General features: G+C 39.1%; 1 protein-coding gene across 1 annotated transcript in view; it reads right to left on the bottom strand.

The window, feature by feature from the left end:
• The window catches only part of PLCH1 (phospholipase C eta 1), a 95084-nt gene that overhangs the window by 17241 nt on the left and 56142 nt on the right, over window positions 1-21701 (bottom strand). Inside the window, exons 8-17 of the mRNA XM_014945736.1 lie at window positions 21448-21651; window positions 19725-19845; window positions 16930-17101; window positions 13900-14007; window positions 12689-12850; window positions 9987-10058; window positions 7672-7766; window positions 6884-6981; window positions 5426-5605; window positions 5234-5341 (exon numbers count right to left, since the gene is read on the bottom strand). Coding sequence (XP_014801222.1) covers window positions 5234-5341; window positions 5426-5605; window positions 6884-6981; window positions 7672-7766; window positions 9987-10058; window positions 12689-12850; window positions 13900-14007; window positions 16930-17101; window positions 19725-19845; window positions 21448-21651 — 1320 coding nt within the window. The remainder of the gene's footprint in view (window positions 1-5233; window positions 5342-5425; window positions 5606-6883; window positions 6982-7671; window positions 7767-9986; window positions 10059-12688; window positions 12851-13899; window positions 14008-16929; window positions 17102-19724; window positions 19846-21447; window positions 21652-21701) is intronic.

Raw genomic sequence — 21701 nt, 5'->3', positions numbered from 1 at the left:
ATATAAGTTTTTGTATGTCACCCTGATTCACTATTAGAGAAGTAAAGATGAGAAAAAAAAGTCTAAAACCAAGTTAAAGTCTAAACACAACATACTGATCTGTGAACACAAATTGAAATCCAAAATCTCACTACAGGACTTTTCTAATTTCTTGATATGCTTGATAGCTTAGCAATCCTCTAACAGTAAGGAAAAGTACTAAAATTAACACTCAAGACGACAACCAACCATGTAAAAAAAAAAACCAAAAAACCAGTCTAGCAATACCAGGCAAGCAACAACAAAACACAAGAACATTTGTAAATGTTCTTGTTTCATAAAGGAAAAGGGGGGAAAAATATTTCCTAACAGATAAAGGTGGACTTTTCACAGACAGCCTTAAGTCCGAGTTTCACATTCATAGCCATACCCTTAGACATCTGTTTGATAATTTCTGGCAGTATGTGTTTCTTTCTGTCAGAAAAGCACATCCCTTCATCTTCTAAAGAGAAAAACAAAAAGGTACTGAAGAATATTCCCCCAGCAAGTTCTATGAACTCCAGTTATTCCCTGTTCAGTGCTGAGTTGGATTTCACTTCTGGCTATCATAACAGTAATGGCACTAGATGGTTTCTTCAGGTCCAAGAAGAAAGACAATAACCTCTGTATCTACATTCAAAGATTTGTTCCTAGCTCAAGCTGACAGTCTCTGTAATACACAGAAGGAAACCTTAGAAGATAAAGTACTTGTCTCAAGTAAGAGTGAAAGTTGACAATTTCAACAGCAAATCCAAACTAGTATCAGGCCTGTCAGTATCATACAAATTGCCTTCTCCCCCTAAAAAAAACCCCAATTGATAATCACTGAAGATTAGTACATAAACTTGTACTGAGAATGTTTGGGTTTTTAAAAAAAAATAATAGCAAGTCTTTGGGAAAATGAAAGTCACATCAGTGACTAAGTAAAGGAAAATGAGATTTGATCAGCAAAAATGTAGAAATATTTCCCAACAGATCCCCTTCTGGTACATCAATTATACAGTAACTACGAGAAAAGAGCTTTACAGCACCACCAAACAAAGCTGGTTAATGAGTTACAGAATTACCAAACCATCACAACATGTAACCAATTAGTTTTCTCCCAGCTACGTCAACAGTTGATATAAATTAATCTTCCAGTTGTTTTAACTTATTATTACTAACTGTTCAGCTCTGTATTTAAGATCCTTGAAAACAACACTCATGCAATCAGTCTTCATACAGGACTGTTGCAGCAAGAGAAGAGATCTCTAAGTGTCCCTTAATAATTTAAAATAGGTCAATTAGAAAAAAAAAATAATCTATCACTATAATATTACCTGACAGATGTTTGAATAATGCAGTTGCAGTACTGAAGCATTTTTAGTATTCTGGTCATGTCAAAGACATGTAATGGGTAATCTCAGGCATCATATCCAACACAAACACCTTAGGAAAATTTGCATGCTTGAAACAAAACTTCCTGCCCCCTCAAATGCTAGCTAGGGGCCAATCATTTTTCCAGAGAACATATCAAGTGTAATTACTCTAACTCAAGATAATATTGAAATGGCTCACATATGATTGCATTTACTAACACATGGAGTTTGCTCTCTGAAATCCCACTTTTCCGACCTGAAGGGAGGGAACAGGCAAGCTGACTCCCTTTTTGTGCTGCAAAGCCACAGTCTAAAAATAATCCTTATCTGTCGGGTCAGATGGCTTCGTCCTGTGCATTCTTACAGCCTCTTCCCACCACAATGCAGCCTTGACCAGAGGTCTCAGGCATCAGCACAATCCGAGTATGTTTTCTGTAGCCAAGCCTGGCTTCAGGGAAAAGTCTCATAGCTCTGGCCTCAGAGACTGACAAGGACTACACAAACCCTACAGAGCAGGAAGATGTGCAGAAGGCAGAGCTACACATACTTGACCTTTAAGACTACACCGGTTGCAGAGTAGGCACATCCCCCCCAAACAATTCACTCTGTATTTAATGTAACTGAGGTTTGCATCCTGTTGAGGTGAAAGTACGGTAACTGTGGATTCAAGGTACTAATTGCGTATTGATGTACTCAAAATTCCAATACAGTTAGCTGTTTTACATAAATAGTTTCATGTAAAAAGGAGGAAAAAAACCTACACTGTACCATTCTTAATATAAAACAGTCTGCGCATGAAAAACTAGAAATCTCATTTAGGGCAGTAAAAGCACAATCCTGTGTTTTAGTGCTGTATAGAACAGCCATCAACACTGCAGGCAGAATCACTTGCAGTATTGGTACTTACTGAATAAGTCACCTACAGGTCTTAAAAGGAATAAAGCAGATCAGAACATACTGAAACAACATACTCTTCACCATTCAAATTCTCTCATTGGATATCTTCCTGAAATAGTTCCAAGTTTTTATTTTGGCTAAAACCAACTCTCAGAAGTTGTTCAAAATTTTTCAGATGAGAAAGCAGATAAATATGCAATACACGTTGCATTGTTTATATTCAACAGAGCATGCAAAGGGGAAAACTCTACATACCTGCTTCAGGTTAACATTTAAGCCCTCATGAGTTGCCTTTAGCAGGGCTCTCACAGTGAAGCTGTCAGGGTCTTCTTTGTCCCTGATTTGGGATTCTTTTATCAGAGATTCCAGTTTTGTTCTTATAAAAGATTCCACCTGGTGCTCGGTTGCACCATTACTCTGAAAGACATTAAGAAATCCAGTTGAAGTAGATTATTATGTCCATCGCTTCTGGGACAGCCTAAGGGAGCATTACACAGGCTTCAGGCCACACATTTCCTCCCGCTCCCAACATTTCCTCTCTGTGGAAGAAAATGCTTCTTGCATAATCCTGGCAAAAGCAGGCAGCTGGCTTTTACTGCCATTTCCACGTTCGAAAAACAAACGTGGAAACGCTGAACGTGGAACAAACTCTTTAGTCCTCCTGACACATAATTTACCCTACCTCACCAAAGCACAGTCCACCACACAGATCACCCCAGAACCTGGCCCTGGTGTTATTTCTTTGATTCAGAACTGTCACAAGTCTGACCCCCTCTTTCAGATGATGGAATGATGGAAGCTAACGCACACACTTCCTCCAAAATATCAGACAACCTAAACATCATTAGATTCCTGCTCCAAACGGTAAGAAAGAGGAAGCAATTACTGTTAACAATAGTTATATGGACTACACACACACAAACCAGTCTCGTACATAATGTGCTTAAAATAAAAACAGATCCTGCAGAACAGTGTGCACCTGGCATCCCTCTGTCCATGGGGTTTGAGGCCTCTCCTGAGACATGAGAGGAAAGCAGCTGTTCTGTCCTAACAGGATTGAAAATAAAAATGTTTCACGTCTCAAATTCTTTTCATTTCCTCCTGAGACATGAGAGGAAAGCAGCTGTTCTGTCCTAACAGGACTGAAAATAAAAACGTTTCACATCTTAAATTCTTTTCATTTCTATGTCTCCTTTAATAATTTTCATATAGAAATTGTGTAGCCATTCCATCATGCCATTGCTTTGAGTACTATACATCTGTACCTGAAAAAAGTCTAGCATGCTTATAGTGCTGGCATCAATGTTTCAGTCTAGCATACCTAAGTACTTAAATCTGTCATTTATATGATTTGAATGAAAAAATGTGCATTTCTGAACAATGTCACTCCATACTTAACTGTGGAATTATACAACTTCTTTATCTTAAGGACGTGACTTAGAAATTAAAATTGAAAACTCTAATCTGCTAACAACTTTAAGTAGGATTATGGAATAAGCACGTAAGAAATGTAGAGATGTAGGAGTTCTGGGAACTGTGCACATGCACATACATAGCAGGGCTTTAATTTGCAGTCATCTTCGATTTCATCGGCGCTATCCTCATCTGAAACTTCTCCTTCCTCAGCATCTTCTCCAAGACTGTGGGGCAACTTTTTACCCTAAAACAAGGAAAAAAAATATTCAAAATAAATGCATACATGGTCAGTATTATTTAGTGCAAAGACCAAAATAGCCCATTCCTCAACTATTCCATATGTAAATTGTCACCAGAGTGACCATCTCCCATCTCTGGAGCAAGCCAGCAAGTGTCCAAAAGATTTTTTTGAATTGACTCTCAGATACCTCAGGATTACCCCTAGCAAGCAGACCATTTTATACTTAAAATAGAACTCTAAAAATCAGAAGCGCTGAGATTTTGTTATAGGCTCTGCATCAGAATGGAAAATGCAGACACAAAAGAACTCACTTCAGGCAGCCATCAGTATGAAGGGAGCAAAGCCTATTTTGATATTGCACACTCATGCAAGCATAGCTGGCAATCCAAAATTAGTTGCTAATCCAGTACCGTGAATGTCATATACCTACATTAGAAACAACATACTTTAATTCCATGTCTAGTTCCAACATCTGCTTAGAGTAGTGAGCATCAAACAGAGGTTTTTGGCTACTTCTGGCAAAAAAAAAAAGGGGGGGGGGGGGGGGGGGGTGCTTCAAAAAAACTCCAATAGTTTTAACCCAGATCAGCAATCTGATCACGTTTCTTGCACACCTGCCCAGATATTAATGAGAAGCAGCAACTAGTAAGCTGCTTTCTGCAGCAGCAGTGCCTGCTTTAAATACCCAAACTCCCTCTACCATTTCTCAAGTATCTTTCAATCAACGCCACTGCTTCTAATGGCCACATTATGAAAATAACTTAAGAGATATAGAGACACAATCAGATCCCAAGTCCTCAAAATATGAATGGGCTGTCATTGCACAACACTGAAAACCACTGGCTCCTGTTCTAGCAGCATTCTGAGGATTCAACCAACTTTCTTTAAAGAGAACAAAATTCCGCTGACTTGCTTGAGAGCTGGACCAAGTCCTGGATATTTGTCCCGGGTGCCACTGCATACTGTATTCTTCTTACTTGCACTTGGCTATCCTAGGATGCCCTTTTTGTTTTTTTAAACACATATTAAGATGAAGCCCTCAAAATATATCTAAAATAACAGCAAGAGATCCTATGCTGGTACTATGCTGGTACTTACACAGTCTGAGAGTTAGACACCGTTTTTTGAGGATAAAAAAAATAATATATGAATTCTGAAGTTAAATAAACTTATGAATTTATGGAAATATGAAAGAAAAATAAGAACATATGTAGAATCTTTCTTGTGTCTTGGCAACTTCACCATGAAGACATTTTCTGAAAAGCTTGACATTTACAGTAATAAACGTATAGTGAGACATTACCTTTGCACATCTGCTGAGGTTTGAGGACATAGCCACAGTTGCCATTTACCCTAAATTTTGCATTATTAAGTTGCATCACACGTCCATCAGATTGGTAGTTTAGTGCCACTGTTGAAAGAGAAGACTCAGCTGTAAGATATTTACTTAGCACGTATACAAAAAGGGAAAGCAAGTTATTCATGCAACACCTACCTAACTGGCAACCAACATTCCAGTAAGGTAAAGGATTGAAATTGCTGGAGTCAATCCGATAGGCTGATGGATAGACCCTTGTAAGCTGTTTCTGGTTGTAAAGCATAAACTGTTCGGCCTTCTGCTGCACTGCTTGGTGGGCTCTTGTTTCACTGAATGACAGCACGTTCCCTGTTGATCCTGTGTGTATTGTTAAACCAACAAACACGTTACAAAGCCATCCCAGGAGACGGGGGAGGCTGAACTCAGACCTCCATTGCACTGGTATTAATCAAGGGCAACATTAGATTTAGTTACACTGGTAAAAGTTACACTGATAGCTTGTCCTGTCACATGCAAATCCCCTTCCAGGGGAGGGCCTTTTCTTCTACCCTCAAGTTTCCAGACTTACAAGGAAAGCCAAGCAAGAACTTATGCTAATTGCTAGGGCATTTTCTCCTGCAGAACCCCAGACATGATTACTGGGAAGAATCTACAGAGAAATCTACTAACAGCAGCATGATCAAAACTATCTCAGTGAAGAGCTTATAGCTGGGGGAAAGATGGGCCCAGGAGGGCTGTGATTTTGCTCTTGACTTTGTAACACGTTAATAGCTGCACTCAACCCAGTTCCCTCTCACAGAGGTTTCTGCAAACTCATCCTTTCTCTAAATAATCCAAGCAATCTTTTTAATTCATAAATTTTCTGAGTATTTTGTCCCCTTAGGCAGACCCCCTTTGATCAGCTCTGCCTTCTGTAAAGGTCTGACCAGAAGAGTTTCCTAGGCAAGAATGCCCAGGCTTCAAGGGAGCAGTGAGACCACCTCAACTGTACCATCTCTCCCTGCCCATCTCCTCAGCTAAGATCAGAAAAGCATAAGATCTAGACGAAAGGCAACTGCAGTAACTGTGCTCTGATGAGCAGGCCTTCCTGTCCAGAGGGTCACGAGCCATCAGGTGTGTTCAGCAGTACCACCTAACTGCTGCCGGACCTGTGGGAAGAGCTGAGCTGTCTCTCAACTCAGACCAAGAAGACTGAAGCTCTACAAGACTATGTTCTTGTAGGATTTCTTGGTTTGTTTCTCCGCAGTGCTCTCCCATTAAATTCTATTGAATTAGGAATTAATTTCATAATAATTACAGAATTTCATACACAGCTTGTTCACGTACATTTGGTGACCTTTCCCACAAATTCCTCTGCAACTTCCTTGATTTCTATTTTGCCTCTAACATGTTTAGTAAAACAATTGCACATTTTCTAAATAGAGATCACATCTACTTATCACAATTCAAACCTATCATGTTACTAAATGCTACTTGGGAAAGGATATTTCCTAGAGAAGGAAAGGGTGGTGCTTTACTCTTTCTCCATATATAAGTAAATGGGAATACAAGGGAAACCTTGAGAACACAGACACGATTCCTACCCAAAGAGAAAAGTGGAAAAGGCATGTGTAAGTCTTGTGCCAGCAGCCTTACCATCATCTACTATATCCTGAGCTGCCACAGAGTTCGTGTACACCACGAGGTCAGACAGAGCTCGGCACAGCTTCACCGTTTTTCTTCGACGACCCAGTCTGCTGAGTTATATTTAATATTCAAAACAAAATGGGAATATTTCAATATTTAAAGCCTATTTAAATCCCCCCTTCTGTTCTTTTCACCAATAAGGAAATAAACAACTGAACAGGGAACCGCATGTGCCAAACCTCCTCAGAGAGAGTGCTCCAAGACTGTTCCCCTTGTCACACCACACAAACCAAATTTTTCATTTAACACATAATGGAATAGCTGCACTATGGCTCTTCTCAGCAAAAACAAGGCAGACAGTTTTGAGCTGTCTGAAAACAGAATGCTTCAGTGACAACAAATGCATTCTCAATGGCACTTTTTTGATTGCTTTTTCTTTACGTTCTCAGATGTAATAAAGTTGGCTGGGCTGTGATGTACCTTTATTTAGCTTAAACAGTTTTCTTTGAGCACTATTTACAGCATGCAGAATGTAGATTGGCATTTTTCCATTAGAAGAGTATTACTACTGCATTTCTTTTCAGTTTAAGGGTAATTGCTATTTGCAACCTACGAAAACCTACACAATCAAAATATCAGGCTATAGCAGTCACAGCAAAATACATCCCAACAGTAGTGTCATAAATGGCCTGCTCTTAAAAACAGACTTTCCTGAGGCAGTGACACATACGTACTGATAGTGGTAACGTGTCTCTAGCTTTAACTAAGCTGTAAAACTATGGTGATTCATAGCTTACCTGTGGAGCTGTCCTGTTTCCTTTCCAGAAGAGTTTTGCTGGCATTCTTCATCATCTGATGCACTATGATATTTGGATGCTGCCTTCACAGCTTTCTGTTGGGAAAGAATCAAGCAGAGCTGTGTCAGTTTATGGGGTAGTTCTATAAATTCACATTACTGTAATTAATGTCAGGTGGGTGGGTGAGCTACAACAGGTTTACAGCACTCAACCAGTGTCCTACAAGGATGAAGAATGACCCTTGGGGGTTTAACAGCAGATAAACCCGGGTCATACAGTCAAGTGTTTCCATACATGCAGAGGAGGAACATCAACACAAAGCATCTGTGCCCTGATCTCACTCCATCTGACTGCAAGGATCCAAGCCTGCAGCCAAGAAGCAGGTTTATCTGTTGGCGAGCAGACAAAGCCAAGCCTGAAGAAAATTATTTCTGCAAAATGGCCAGCCCACTGCAGGCCACTGCATATTGTGCCGCTTCCCTCCCCTGCTCCCTCCTGACCCCAGAGGATAACTTTATTCCAGTGTCTCCAGTACACTGGCACCAGTGCTGCTGAAATTCTAGTGGATCGTATCTTATTTAACAAACAGGAGCACAAGATCTAAATGTACAGTGCATTGCTTACACCTACCTACGCTTTCCCCCCAGTTTAGAAAATTTAACAAATTCATTCGTGAAGTTGAGAACAGAATCTGGGAAAAAATTTCAAACGTCATCTCTCTGCTGCCTTTTGAGTCACACATATAAGCCTTCAAGTTATTCTAAATTATTACAGTATACCCTAAAGAAAATAGCTATGATAAAAAAATTAAAATCTCAAAAGCACTTTTTTTTGTTAAGCACCTATTATTTATTACTGTTTCAAATTCCAACATTACATCTTTTGTAACACTAACTATAGCTTCAAGTGAGAGTTTCTTTAATTCCCTTCTCATCAAGAAGTAATTAACAATATAACTGAGAGCTCCTTATCCTTTTGCTCATATGGCTAATTGAGCACAGACTTCTTTTCTCCTGCTGTGCATCAATAATGCACATAATTTAGTTTGCTGTGTTTAGTGATGAAATAAAGTTGACTATATTGGAAATCATTTGCGTGGTTCAGTTTTAGAATCCAAAGGTCTGGACTGGGGATGTTTCCTGCAGTTAACTCACAGGAATTACAAGCCTTACTGTCTTTGTCCCTCCATGGACGGTTTTTAAAGAGTTTATACATGGATATATTTGGCACAAGAGCTGGCTGAAAACATCACAAGTCAATAAACCTGGGTGAATAATACTGTACCTTCAAAAATACCAATGGTAACCACCCTTCCCATGCATCCCTTTAGCTGGAAAGGAATAATGGGAAAGTTACTGGATGTCCCTATTGTCTTAGTCTCAATACTGGCAGAGGTACCACTGGTGGCACAGTGACTTGGCTGCAGACTTGCCACATGCCTCTCTCACGATGAGCCCATCTGCTGATTTAATTACTTGGTATCTGCTAATTGACTCTGTGAGGAAGGAAGCTTTCAGTTGAATCAGCTCATGCAGAGGCTACATGTTCAATAAATTGAAGCCTCGAGGCACCAAGAGAGTGTGGGAATAGGGGAGGCAGATGACAGGAACACATTTGTCAGGATATGGGAATGGGGCACACTGTCCCTTTTCGTGGCTGCAATCAGTCCAGCTGTAAAATGAAACCTCACACTCATTTGAATTTTATTAGCTCTTGCTTGGTTCAATAGTTGCCACAGCAAAGACCCAGCGAAGCAGACAATTTGACCAAGCAGCTACACAAATATTTGAATACTACATGAAAAACCATGAAGAGATCAGAAATAAAACACATTTTTACAAAGCAGAAGCTCAGAGCCAGTACTCAGCCACAGAAGTCCCTTAAAGCAACTGGAAAGCCAGTAATAGCATGTCTGCATGGCCCTGCTCAGGGTATGAAAAAGGGTAAGACTGGACCTTGAATCAAACAAACATTGTCAGCTGTATGGACAGAGGTCTGGAAAACTAGAATACGTCAAGACATTTATCTACATTGCTCTTCTGCTGCTGCAAGTTTGATCAGAAAAATCAGCACTTCCACATCACCAGTAAAGATGATCATTTCGGTCAGGCAAGATATTTTGAGTTTGTGTGATCATTTTTAAAGGGTTATTCACCCTGCTAGCTGCTATATTCTTCTGACCAGCAATAAATATACCAAGTCTTTCCTCGCTGCTCCCATACATACCACGCTTGCCTCGAGGAATAAAACATACCTGGTGTCCCTAGAATGCTATCAGACCACAGACAGCAAACTAAGTCTCTCATTTTACTTACTTTGTGTTTACCGAAGTTGCCCATTAACGATCGACTATGAGACTTTTTTCCACCTTCTTTTATATCCAGGTTCTGTGCAGAGAGAATGCAATAAAAGTATAAGTAGATACCTTCAGAAGTATCTTTTAGAAGTCTGCTACAGTCTCTGAAAGACACAGTTTCAACCCAATAATATAAGTTTTTGTATGTCACCCTGATTCACTATTAGAGAAGTAAAGATGAGAAAAAAAAGTCTAAAACCAAGTTAAAGTCTAAACACAACATACTGATCTGTGAACACAAATTGAAATCCAAAATCTCACTACAGGACTTTTCTAATTTCTTGATATGCTTGATAGCTTAGCAATCCTCTAACAGTAAGGAAAAGTACTAAAATTAACACTCAAGACGACAACCAACCATGTAAAAAAAAAAAACAAAAAACCAGTCTAGCAATACCAGGCAAGCAACAACAAAACACAAGAACATTTGTAAATGTTCTTGTTTCATAAAGGAAAAGGGGGGAAAAATATTTCCTAACAGATAAAGGTGGACTTTTCACAGACAGCCTTAAGTCCGAGTTTCACATTCATAGCCATACCCTTAGACATCTGTTTGATAATTTCTGGCAGTATGTGTTTCTTTCTGTCAGAAAAGCACATCCCTTCATCTTCTAAAGAGAAAAACAAAAAGGTACTGAAGAATATTCCCCCAGCAAGTTCTATGAACTCCAGTTATTCCCTGTTCAGTGCTGAGTTGGATTTCACTTCTGGCTATCATAACAGTAATGGCACTAGATGGTTTCTTCAGGTCCAAGAAGAAAGACAATAACCTCTGTATCTACATTCAAAGATTTGTTCCTAGCTCAAACTGACAGTCTCTGTAATACACAGAAGGAAACCTTAGAAGATAAAGTACTTGTCTCAAGTAAGAGTGAAAGTTGACAATTTCAACAGCAAATCCAAACTAGTATCAGGCCTGTCAGTATCATACAAATTGCCTTCTCCCCCTAAAAAAAACCCCAATTGATAATCACTGAAGATTAGTACATAAACTTGTACTGAGAATGTTTGGGTTTTTAAAAAAAAATAATAGCAAGTCTTTGGGAAAATGAAAGTCACATCAGTGACTAAGTAAAGGAAAATGAGATTTGATCAGCAAAAATGTAGAAATATTTCCCAACAGATCCCCTTCTGGTACATCAATTATACAGTAACTACGAGAAAAGAGCTTTACAGCACCACCAAACAAAGCTGGTTAATGAGTTACAGAATTACCAAACCATCACAACATGTAACCAATTAGTTTTCTCCCAGCTACGTCAACAGTTGATATAAATTAATCTTCCAGTTGTTTTAACTTATTATTACTAACTGTTCAGCTCTGTATTTAAGATCCTTGAAAACAACACTCATGCAATCAGTCTTCATACAGGACTGTTGCAGCAAGAGAAGAGATCTCTAAGTGTCCCTTAATAATTTAAAATAGGTCAATTAGAAAAAAAAAATAATCTATCACTATAATATTACCTGACAGATGTTTGAATAATGCAGTTGCAGTACTGAAGCATTTTTAGTATTCTGGTCATGTCAAAGACATGTAATGGGTAATCTCAGGCATCATATCCAACACAAACACCTTAGGAAAATTTGCATGCTTGAAACAAAACTTCCTGCCCCCTCAAATGCTAGCTAGGGGCCAATCATTTTTCCAGAGAACATATCAAGTGTAATTACTCTAACTCAAGATAATATTGAAATGGCTCACATATGATTGCATTTACTAACACATGGAGTTTGCTCTCTGAAATCCCACTTTTCCGACCTCCTGAAGGGAGGGAACAGGCAAGCTGACTCCCTTCTGGTGCTGCAAAGCCACAGTCTAAGAATAATCCTTATCTGTCAGGTCAGATGGCTTCGTCCTGTGCATTCTTACAGCCTCTTCCCACCACAACACAGCCTTGACCAGAGGTCTCAGGCATCAGCACAATCCGAGTATGTTTTCTGTAGCCAAGCCTGGCTTCAGGGAAAAGTCTCATAGCTCTGGCCTCAGAGACTGACAAGGACTACACAAACCCTACAGAGCAGGAAGATGTGCAGAAGGCAGAGCTACACATACTTGACCTTTAAGACTACACCGGTTGCAGAGTAGGCACATCCCCCCCAAACAATTCACTCTGTATTTAATGTAACTGAGGTTTGCATCCTGTTGAGGTGAAAGTACGGTAACTGTGGATTCAAGGTACTAATTGCGTATTGATGTACTCAAAATTCCAATACAGTTAGCTGTTTTACATAAATAGTTTCATGTAAAAAGGAGGAAAAAAACCTACACTGTACCATTCTTAATATAAAACAGTCTGCGCATGAAAAACTAGAAATCTCATTTAGGGCAGTAAAAGCACAATCCTGTGTTTTAGTGCTGTATAGAACAGCCATCAACACTGCAGGCAGAATCACTTGCAGTATTGGTACTTACTGAATAAGTCACCTACAGGTCTTAAAAGGAATAAAGCAGATCAGAACATACTGAAACAACATACTCTTCACCATTCAAATTCTCTCATTGGATATCTTCCTGAAATAGTTCCAAGTTTTTATTTTGGCTAAAACCAACTCTCAGAAGTTGTTCAAAATTTTTCAGATGAGAAAGCAGATAAATATGCAATACACGTTGCATTGTTTATATTCAACAGAGCATGCAAAGGGGAAAACTCTACATACCTGCTTCAGGTTAACATTTAAGCCCTCATGAGTTGCCTTTAGCAGGGCTCTCACAGTGAAGCTGTCAGGGTCTTCTTTGTCCCTGATTTGGGATTCTTTTATCAGAGATTCCAGTTTTGTTCTTATAAAAGATTCCACCTGGTGCTCGGTTGCACCATTACTCTGAAAGACATTAAGAAATCCAGTTGAAGTAGATTATTATGTCCATCGCTTCTGGGACAGCCTAAGGGAGCATTACACAGGCTTCAGGCCACACATTTCCTCCCGCTCCCAACATTTCCTCTCTGTGGAAGAAAATGCTTCTTGCATAATCCTGGCAAAAGCAGGCAGCTGGCTTTTACTGCCATTTCCATGTTCGAAAAACAAACGTGGAAACGCTGAACGTGGAACAAACTCTTTAGTCCTCCTGACACATAATTTACCCTACCTCACCAAAGCACAGTCCACCACACAGATCACCCCAGAACCTGGCCCTGGTGTTATTTCTTTGATTCAGAACTGTCACAAGTCTGACCCCCTCTTTCAGATGATGGAATGATGGAAGCTAACGCACACACTTCCTCCAAAATATCAGACAACCTAAACATCATTAGATTCCTGCTCCAAATGGTAAGAAAGAGGAAGCAATTACTGTTAACAATAGTTATATGGACTACACACACACACAAACCAGTCTCGTACATAATGTGCTTAAAATAAAAACAGATCCTACAGAACAGTGTGCACCTGGCATCCCTCTGTCCATGGGGTTTGAGGCCTCTCCTGAGACATGAGAGGAAAGCAGCTGTTCTGTCCTAACAGGATTGAAAATAAAAATGTTTCACGTCTCAAATTCTTTTCATTTCTGTCTCCTTTAATAATTTTCATATAGAAATTGTGTAGCCATTCCATCATGCCATTGCTTTGAGTACTATACATCTGTACCTGAAAAAAGTCTAGCATGCTTATAGTGCTGGCATCAATGTTTCAGTCTAGCATACCTAAGTACTTAAATCTGTCATTTATATGATTTGAATGAAAAAATGTGCATTTCTGAACAATGTCACTCCATACTTAACTGTGGAATTATACAACTTCTTTATCTTAAGGACGTGACTTAGAAATTAAAATTGAAAACTCTAATCTGCTAACAACTTTAAGTAGGATTATGGAATAAGCACATAAGAAATGTAGAGATGTAGGAGTTCTGGGAACTGTGCACATGCACATACATAGCAGGGCTTTAATTTGCAGTCATCTTCGATTTCATCAGCACTATCCTCATCTGAAACTTCTCCTTCCTCAGCATCTTCTCCAAGACTGTGGGGCAACTTTTTACCCTAAAACAAGGAAAAAATATTCAAAATAAATGCACACATGGTCAGTGTTATTTAGTACAAAGACCAAAATAGCCCATTCCTCAACTATTCCATATGTAAATTGTCACCAGAGTGACCATCTCCCATCTCTGGAGCAAGCCAGCAAGTGTCCAAAAGATTTTTTTGAATTGACTCTCAGATACCTCAGGATTACCCCTAGCAAGCAGACCATTTTATACTTAAAATAGAACTCTAAAAATCAGAAGCGCTGAGATTTTGTTATAGGCTCTGCATCAGAATGGAAAATGCAGACACAAAAGAACTCACTTCAGGCAGCCATCAGTATGAAGGGAGCAAAGCCTATTTTGATATTGCACACTCATGCAAGCATAGCTGGCAATCCAAAATTAGTTGCTAATCCAGTACCGTGAATGTCATATACCTACATTAGAAACAACATACTTTAATTCCATGTCTAGTTCCAACATCTGCTTAGAGTAGTGAGCATCAAACAGAGGTTTTTGGCTACTTCTGGCAAAAAAAAAAAGGGGGGGGGGGGGGGGGGGGTGAAAAAAAAAAAAAAAAAAAAAAAAAAAAAAAAAAAAAAAAAAAAAAAAAAAAAAGGGGGGGGGGGGGGAGGGGGACTCCAACAGATAAATTATCCTTTTCAGACAATCCATCTTTAATTCTCTTGTATGATCTCTTAGAGCAAAGCCCAATCATAGAACCCTATAAATGTTGGCTATGGGACCTCTGAAGGTCTCTGGCCTAGTCTCGCACTAAAGCAAGATTCTGAATTGTCACCAGCTCTAGATGAGCTTTGCTAGGCCAAGCCTTGCAAATTTTCAAGACTGGAGAGTCCTCCAGCTTTCTGGATGGGGCTGGAGGGGATCCTCTTTCCATGCCACACTGCCCACAGCTGAAAGTTTTTCCTGCCATCCAGTCTGCACCTCCCAAGCTGTAGCTTGTGCCTCTTGCTTTACCCACAGCTGAAAGTTTTTCCTGCCATCCAGCCTGCACCTCCCAAGCTGTAACTTGTGCCTCTTGCTTACTTGCCATCTGCTACTTAATAAATCACCTATTAAACTTCTGTGTTACTACTTCTGTCTTCCTTACTGATTGCAGAAATGTTCATAGCCTACCTGTTTCATCAATGACAGAGACAGGTAAGAATTACATTCAAATTACTGCAGAAACAAAGAGGACTGATTTACAGACTGCATTTTTAAATTAATAATGCTGCCCTGCTAATGAGTGGGTCAAGTTCACTTCACAATTGCACCTTTAAACTGCCTTAAACCCATGAGTATTATTAGCATTACTCTTCATATACACAAGCAAGATAAAAATTATGCCAATTACTTGAAATTTTTAGTTAATGAATCAATACTGCCTTTCAAATAAAAAAGTATAAAACAGAGCAAAAATAATAGCAAAAAGATGAGAAACTAGTTTACTTCTGCACAAGACGCTGATTCTTAAATATGATTTTGGCTTTTGCAACCGGGCTGCTTAAATTAAGTGGGAGATGGGACATAGGGCTTTGTGGAAAGATACTGTGATGCTGAAAATAGTATTCCTCATTCTAAAAAAGTGTCAGCTCGGCTCCACACCATTCTGTAACTACTCACAGGGTTTCAGCACTGTTAGCTGAAGAATCAAAATAAGTTAAAAACCCAAATGTGCCAAGAAGACCAGCTCAAAAGTTCATGTAAGAACACCACAGTACCAAACTTCACTTGCCTTTCCTGCATTGACACAATATTTCAAGCCAGGTTTGCTGGGTTTTGTCACATGATTGACGTCACGTACTATTTTGTTTGACTCCCTAAAATACCACCACTACCCGCTCACATAGTTCATTAACTAGCAGTTACACAAGAAAACTGATTCAGTGAAATTCAAAAAATCACAGTTGAGCTCTCACAGGCTAATTCAGAGAGTCAGCTCTGTACTGTGCATTGAAATATACTCAAACTAACATCAAACCAAAGTTGTGAATCCTTGTAGCCAGCTTGCTACAGAGGATAGAGGGGGGCGGAAATAGTATATCAAGAGCTCACAGCAAAGTAATTGCCCCCATGTGTCAAAGTAAATTAGACAATCTAATAAGCCACAGCTCTATTAATCATTCTCTCAAAGGTCTGCCTTGCATTTCTTTCTTATTGTAGCCATCTTGGTCTTTGAAATCCCTTTCAGAGCAAATTCGTTTATACCGAGAGGCTCAAGCAATTAATCTTGCATACAACAGTAACTTCAGTGCTCCAGGGCCTCCTCCCTCACTGCTCCTTATAGCCACCTTCTGAAGTGCTCTTCTTTCATAAACATGGCTGATGAACCATGAAAATAGTTTCATTTCATGAACTACTGCTCGTAGCAGGGTGAGGAGGAAATGCAAGAAAATGCAGGAAATTTTCAGACACTTTTATATTGTTCCAAAATACTTTGTCCAAGGAGGGACTGTGGGATAAGATTTAGATACTATAGGGATACGGACTATACAGAACAACATCCACTAGTAACAAAACAGATAAATTTAAAAGAAAAGATAAAATATCAGGTTCAGGTAACTGTATCACAGTTCATTCTATTCATAATGATGCATTTTGTATCATTTTTCTGGTCTCCTGACTCAGTCCTAAGGTTTAAAAATAAACACCTCTGACTAAGATTTGCAGATAAGATGCTTAAGAAGTAGAAAGAATTCTCTTTTCACTGCTATTGATACCACCTCCCTGTTAAAACACCTACAGAAGTACCCTGGGACACTCGCCAAGTCCAAGGTAAACCCTGTTTCAATATCTTTGAGAAGCTCAGAATTTTAACTCGCTGTGCTATTCCACATGGTACTGCTGAACTGGCTCTCCAAAGTCAAAGAAAATTTACTATAAATCACATGCTGACTTTTGTTGCATTTTGAACACACCACTAGTAGCAAGTTACCTTCACTAGGATTTTCCCTTTCAAATTTTGAGGGCTAGGAAGCTGTCTGGGATCTCCAGCGATTACAGATGACAAGTCCAGTTTGTCACCAAATATCTCTTTCAAGTACTGAGCAATCTTCTTTTGCTGTTGAATACTGCAGTGGTTTTCAATAGACAGTATCACTGGAAACCTAAAAAAAAAACCCCAGATATTGTCATAACTGTGTTTTAAGAGACAAGACTTACACAGCTTACCACAAACTGGTTTAAGCAATTTTCTTTGCATTGTCAGTACTCTGGAAGCAAACTCACTTTGGGAGAAAGGACTTTGCACATGACCTCCCAACTCCCTGCTCTGTCAGAATCCCTCAGATAGTCCCTGCAGGTGTTTCTGCCCTCTCCCTCCCACCCTACACACTAGTGCACAGGGTGACAAAGTTTGAAACTGATGATCACCAAGCATAAGGCACAGAGAAACTTGCAATAAAGCTCAGAACAACACAATTCCTTTCTATTCTATACAACTGACAGAAGATATGTTGTTCCTTTGCAAGACATGTACAAAGTCTTCATAAGCTGCATGCAATCAGCAAGCTGCTCCTGGAGAAAAGTGTTTTGAAGTCAACAGATTCAAAGGAATTGGTAACTCTTCTCCATTCATCTTCCAAAGACTGGTAGTTGTGTTAACTATTTGCCTTTGCCTAATTAAGTGCAGCTACAGTGAGTAAGACCAAATCTCTGATGACACCCAGACTCTGGAGAGGGAGAAACGTTTGGCAATACTTTCCAGAATACTCTCTCAGACTCCAGGAATTTGCAGTTTAAGTTTCCTGAGCTAAAGACATTGCTTCTCTATATAACAGTCTAATTCTCCTATGTTGCCCCATGGTTTTCTAATTTCTTGGCAGCCTCAGAATCCTATGGCAAGGAACCCCACGTGCCAACTACACACCAAATGAAGAACCACCTCCTTGAGTTTTGAAATCATCACCTCCTATTTCTAGTTGATAACACCAAACTTTTGGGCTCAGGGTTTTTTTGTAGGGTTTTTTGTTTTGTTTTTCACATGCCCATTGTTGGGTCACTGTTGGGTTGGTTTTTTTCCATTTTTTAAATAAATTAATCATTTTCCCTTTATTATCTTTAAACCACCCAAAATTCTATACATTCACTCATGATTTGAGACTCTTGCGTACATATATGTTTAAACTCTGTGGATGTTGCCCCATGGTTTTCTAATTTCTTGGCAGCCTCAGAATCCTATGGCAAGGAACCCCACGTGCCAACTACACACCAAATGAAGAACCACCTCATTGAGTTTTGAAATCATCACCTATCTAGTTGATAACAGCAAACTTTTGGGCTCAGGGGTTTTTTTGTAGGGTTTTTTGTTTTGTTTTTCACATGCCCGTTGTTGGGTCACTGTTGGGTTGGTTTTTTTCCATTTTTAAAATAAATTAAGCATTTTCCCTTTATTATCTTTAAACCACCCAAAATTCTATACATTCACTCATGATTTGAGACTCTTGTGTATATATGTTTAAACTCCGTGTTTTTCATTCTAAACTGTTATAATACCATGGCAAATGAAATAGAATCTTAACATGACCACACATCTCCGTATTTCCTCATACTACATATGAGCTCTTCAATAGCTTTTCAATTTTCCTACTAAAATAAAGTATTTTCCTTTGGTAGAGAATAATACGGTAATGACTTTCAAGGAGAACTGCCCTGTGGATGAGAGTGGAAAGTTCTGCTGAAAGGGCCAAAATAATCTGTAGATATTCAATAGTCTCAGACTGTTCAAAATATTACTAAGTTTACAATGCATGAAAGGTCTTTCTAACTTAGGATGAACTTTCTAACTTGATTGATGGAAAGATGTTTTCTAATTTCTTGGCAGCCTCAGAATCCTATGGCAAGGAACCCCACGTGCCAACTACACACCAAATGAAGAACCACCTCCTTGAGTTTTGAAATCATCACCTCCTATTTCTAGTTGATAACACCAAACTTTTGGGCTCAGGGTTTTTTTGTAGGGTTTTTTGTTTTGTTTTTCACATGCCCATTGTTGGGTCACTGTTGGGTTGGTTTTTTTCCATTTTTTAAATAAATTAATCATTTTCCCTTTATTATCTTTAAACCACCCAAAATTCTATACATTCACTCATGATTTGAGACTCTTGCGTACATATATGTTTAAACTCTGTGGTTTTCATTCTAAACTGTTATAATACCATGGCAAATGAAATAGAATCTTAACATGACCACACATCTCCGTATTTCCTCATACTACATATGAGCTCTTCAATAGCTTTTCAATTTTCCTACTAAAATATTTTCCTTTGGTAGATAATAATACGGTAATGACTTTCAAGGAGAACTGCCCTGTGGATGAGAGTGGAAAGTTCTGTTGAAAGGGCCACAATAATCTGTAGATATTCAACAGTCTCAGACTGTTCAAAATATTACTAAGTTTACAATGCATGAAAAGTCTTTCTAACTTAGGATGAACTTTCTAACTTGATTGATGGAAAGACCTCATGCTGTTCAACAACAAAAATGACACAGGTAATAAACAGGGACAGAATCAACTTTAGAATTTCTCAACATTCTAACTTGATTGATGGAAAGACCTCATGCCGTTCAACAATAAAAATGACACAGGTAATAAACAGGGACAATCAACTTTATAATTTCTCAACGTGTTTAAAAGCATATACGGACTTCCTGATGTTGAGTGTCAATTTTGACATGAGATTAACTACACAACACAAACAGGTGTAGCTTCAAAACTGACTGTACACTTACTCATTTTTGATGAAGGCGTATTTATTGATAGTTTCTGCCACATCACGGAAGAGTATTTTAGAAGTAAGAGTATAGCCATGGTGCACGACCGGCTCTCCATCTGGACCATCCCAGCAATCCACTATTAAGACAATAAAAGCTATACATTAAGAGATGCCCATGATCTTATACATTTCTGCTGATCTTGCTCACCAGCAGAACTCATGTACACTACTCAACCATGCAGCTGTCAACGTTTCATTCAATCTATTATGACGTACCAATTGAGTTAAGAATAACAAGACAGTCTTTTCTTATATCAATTGAGAAATCTGCAACCTAAACCTAGTTTTCTCCTTTTATATTAAACTGAGGGGTTTTTTTCCTCATATATAAAATTGCAAAGGTGTAATACGTCAAATAACGTTTAGGGCTCTCCCTTGGGAAAGCAGCTTCTGCTTCTGAAGACAAACTATTTAGAAACAATTTAGTCTTTTTCCACTCCCAATAAAACTTGCAGTTTTATAAAGGACTATAACAAGAGTAGCATCAAATCCATCACATGTAAAATGGACTAGGATGGTAATACTTTTCCTAATGAATTACTGTACCCTAGATTTACACTAAACTTGTCACTCTTGTTGCCTCCACAGGAATTTAAAACTTCACAAAGAGAAAGCTACAGAGCTATTACCTAGGCTGTACTGTATCTATAGCAGTTTGGAAGTCAAGTGAAATAACACACTACAGTGTTATTCACACTAGTGAATTTTCCTACAGAAGGGAAAGTACAGTGACAGACCACCCAGTTTTCTCAGGTTCACTTTCTCCAATTAATTTTTAAATTCAGATTAACTTTTTTTTCCAGAGATGAGTTTTGTAATAGTAATCATAAAAAATTAACATTGAGTTTAAATTGGTCAAAAGACTTTATTCCACCCACAATCTAGAAAAGAAAATTACTAACATTTTGTTATTATTTAAATGATGCAGAACCTAAACAAGAATCCAACATGATCTTCAGACTATCAGACAAACATCACTTTTTCTTCCACCAGCATCCAGCCAACAAAACAGTATCCTACCACTCTTTTGTGGCAGACCAAAACCAGGTTTGCCAGCTCTAAGATGGTGACAGAAACAGATACACACCTGTGCTGATAGAAGTTAGTATTTGCTCACCTGTCTTCCTCCTCCAGGCACTTTGGTGCTCACCTGTCTTCCTCCTCCAGGCACTTTCCAACTACATATGCAAACACCCACTTTGCCATTCAGCTTATGAAAGAAAAAAGGTCTTTGCTGGTTCAGCTCCTTCTGAACAATGTGGAGTAGGAAGCACTCCTGTGAAGCAGTAACCCCCAGCACGGGGGAAACTGCAGAGCAGAACAACAGGGGATGCTCTGCTGGAACTGCAGGACCCCAAACAGATGCCTGTCTACTTTCTTACTGAGCTTGTGCAACAAAAAAATGCTTCACATAAACACAGGACAATAGATAACTTGCACTGACTGAGAAAAGCGTAACAACGCAGCAGCAGGCAGGAGAAAACAGTGGTGTCCATGAAGTTTGTCTGAGGTCATTCCCAACAGGAAAATTGCTGTTTAGATTGCTAGAAAACAGGAGTTTAACACTGAAGTTAATCAGACAGTGAGGCATTACTGCTTTGAGCTTCCCCTCTGACTTTGCACACAAAAGAAATCTCCATAATACTTCTCACAATCAGCAAGTTACACTAAAACTCTACCTTCGATACATCGACAACCATCTTGCAGCACTCGTGCGTACATCTCCACTCTGGACTGGGAGAGCAGTTGGTCTCCTGTCAGGTATGTGTTGTGAGATGAAGCAATAAAGTAGTTACAAAGGGGTTGATCCATATCCTGATGCACTTCGCAATGCAGTGGATTAAATATATCGCAAGCGGGACTGCGCATGAAGTTGGTGAAACCTTTGCAAAAAGAGAAACGGTTTTGCCACAGATGCAGTACATACCAACAA

The sequence above is a fragment of the Calidris pugnax genome, unplaced genomic scaffold (genome assembly GCF_001431845.1).
Source record: "Calidris pugnax isolate Ruff unplaced genomic scaffold, ASM143184v1 scaffold111, whole genome shotgun sequence".
NCBI classification, from domain to species: domain Eukaryota; kingdom Metazoa; phylum Chordata; class Aves; order Charadriiformes; family Scolopacidae; genus Calidris; species Calidris pugnax.
The sequence above is the reverse complement of the archived record's forward strand: the minus strand, read 5'-3'. Positions and strand labels throughout refer to the sequence as shown.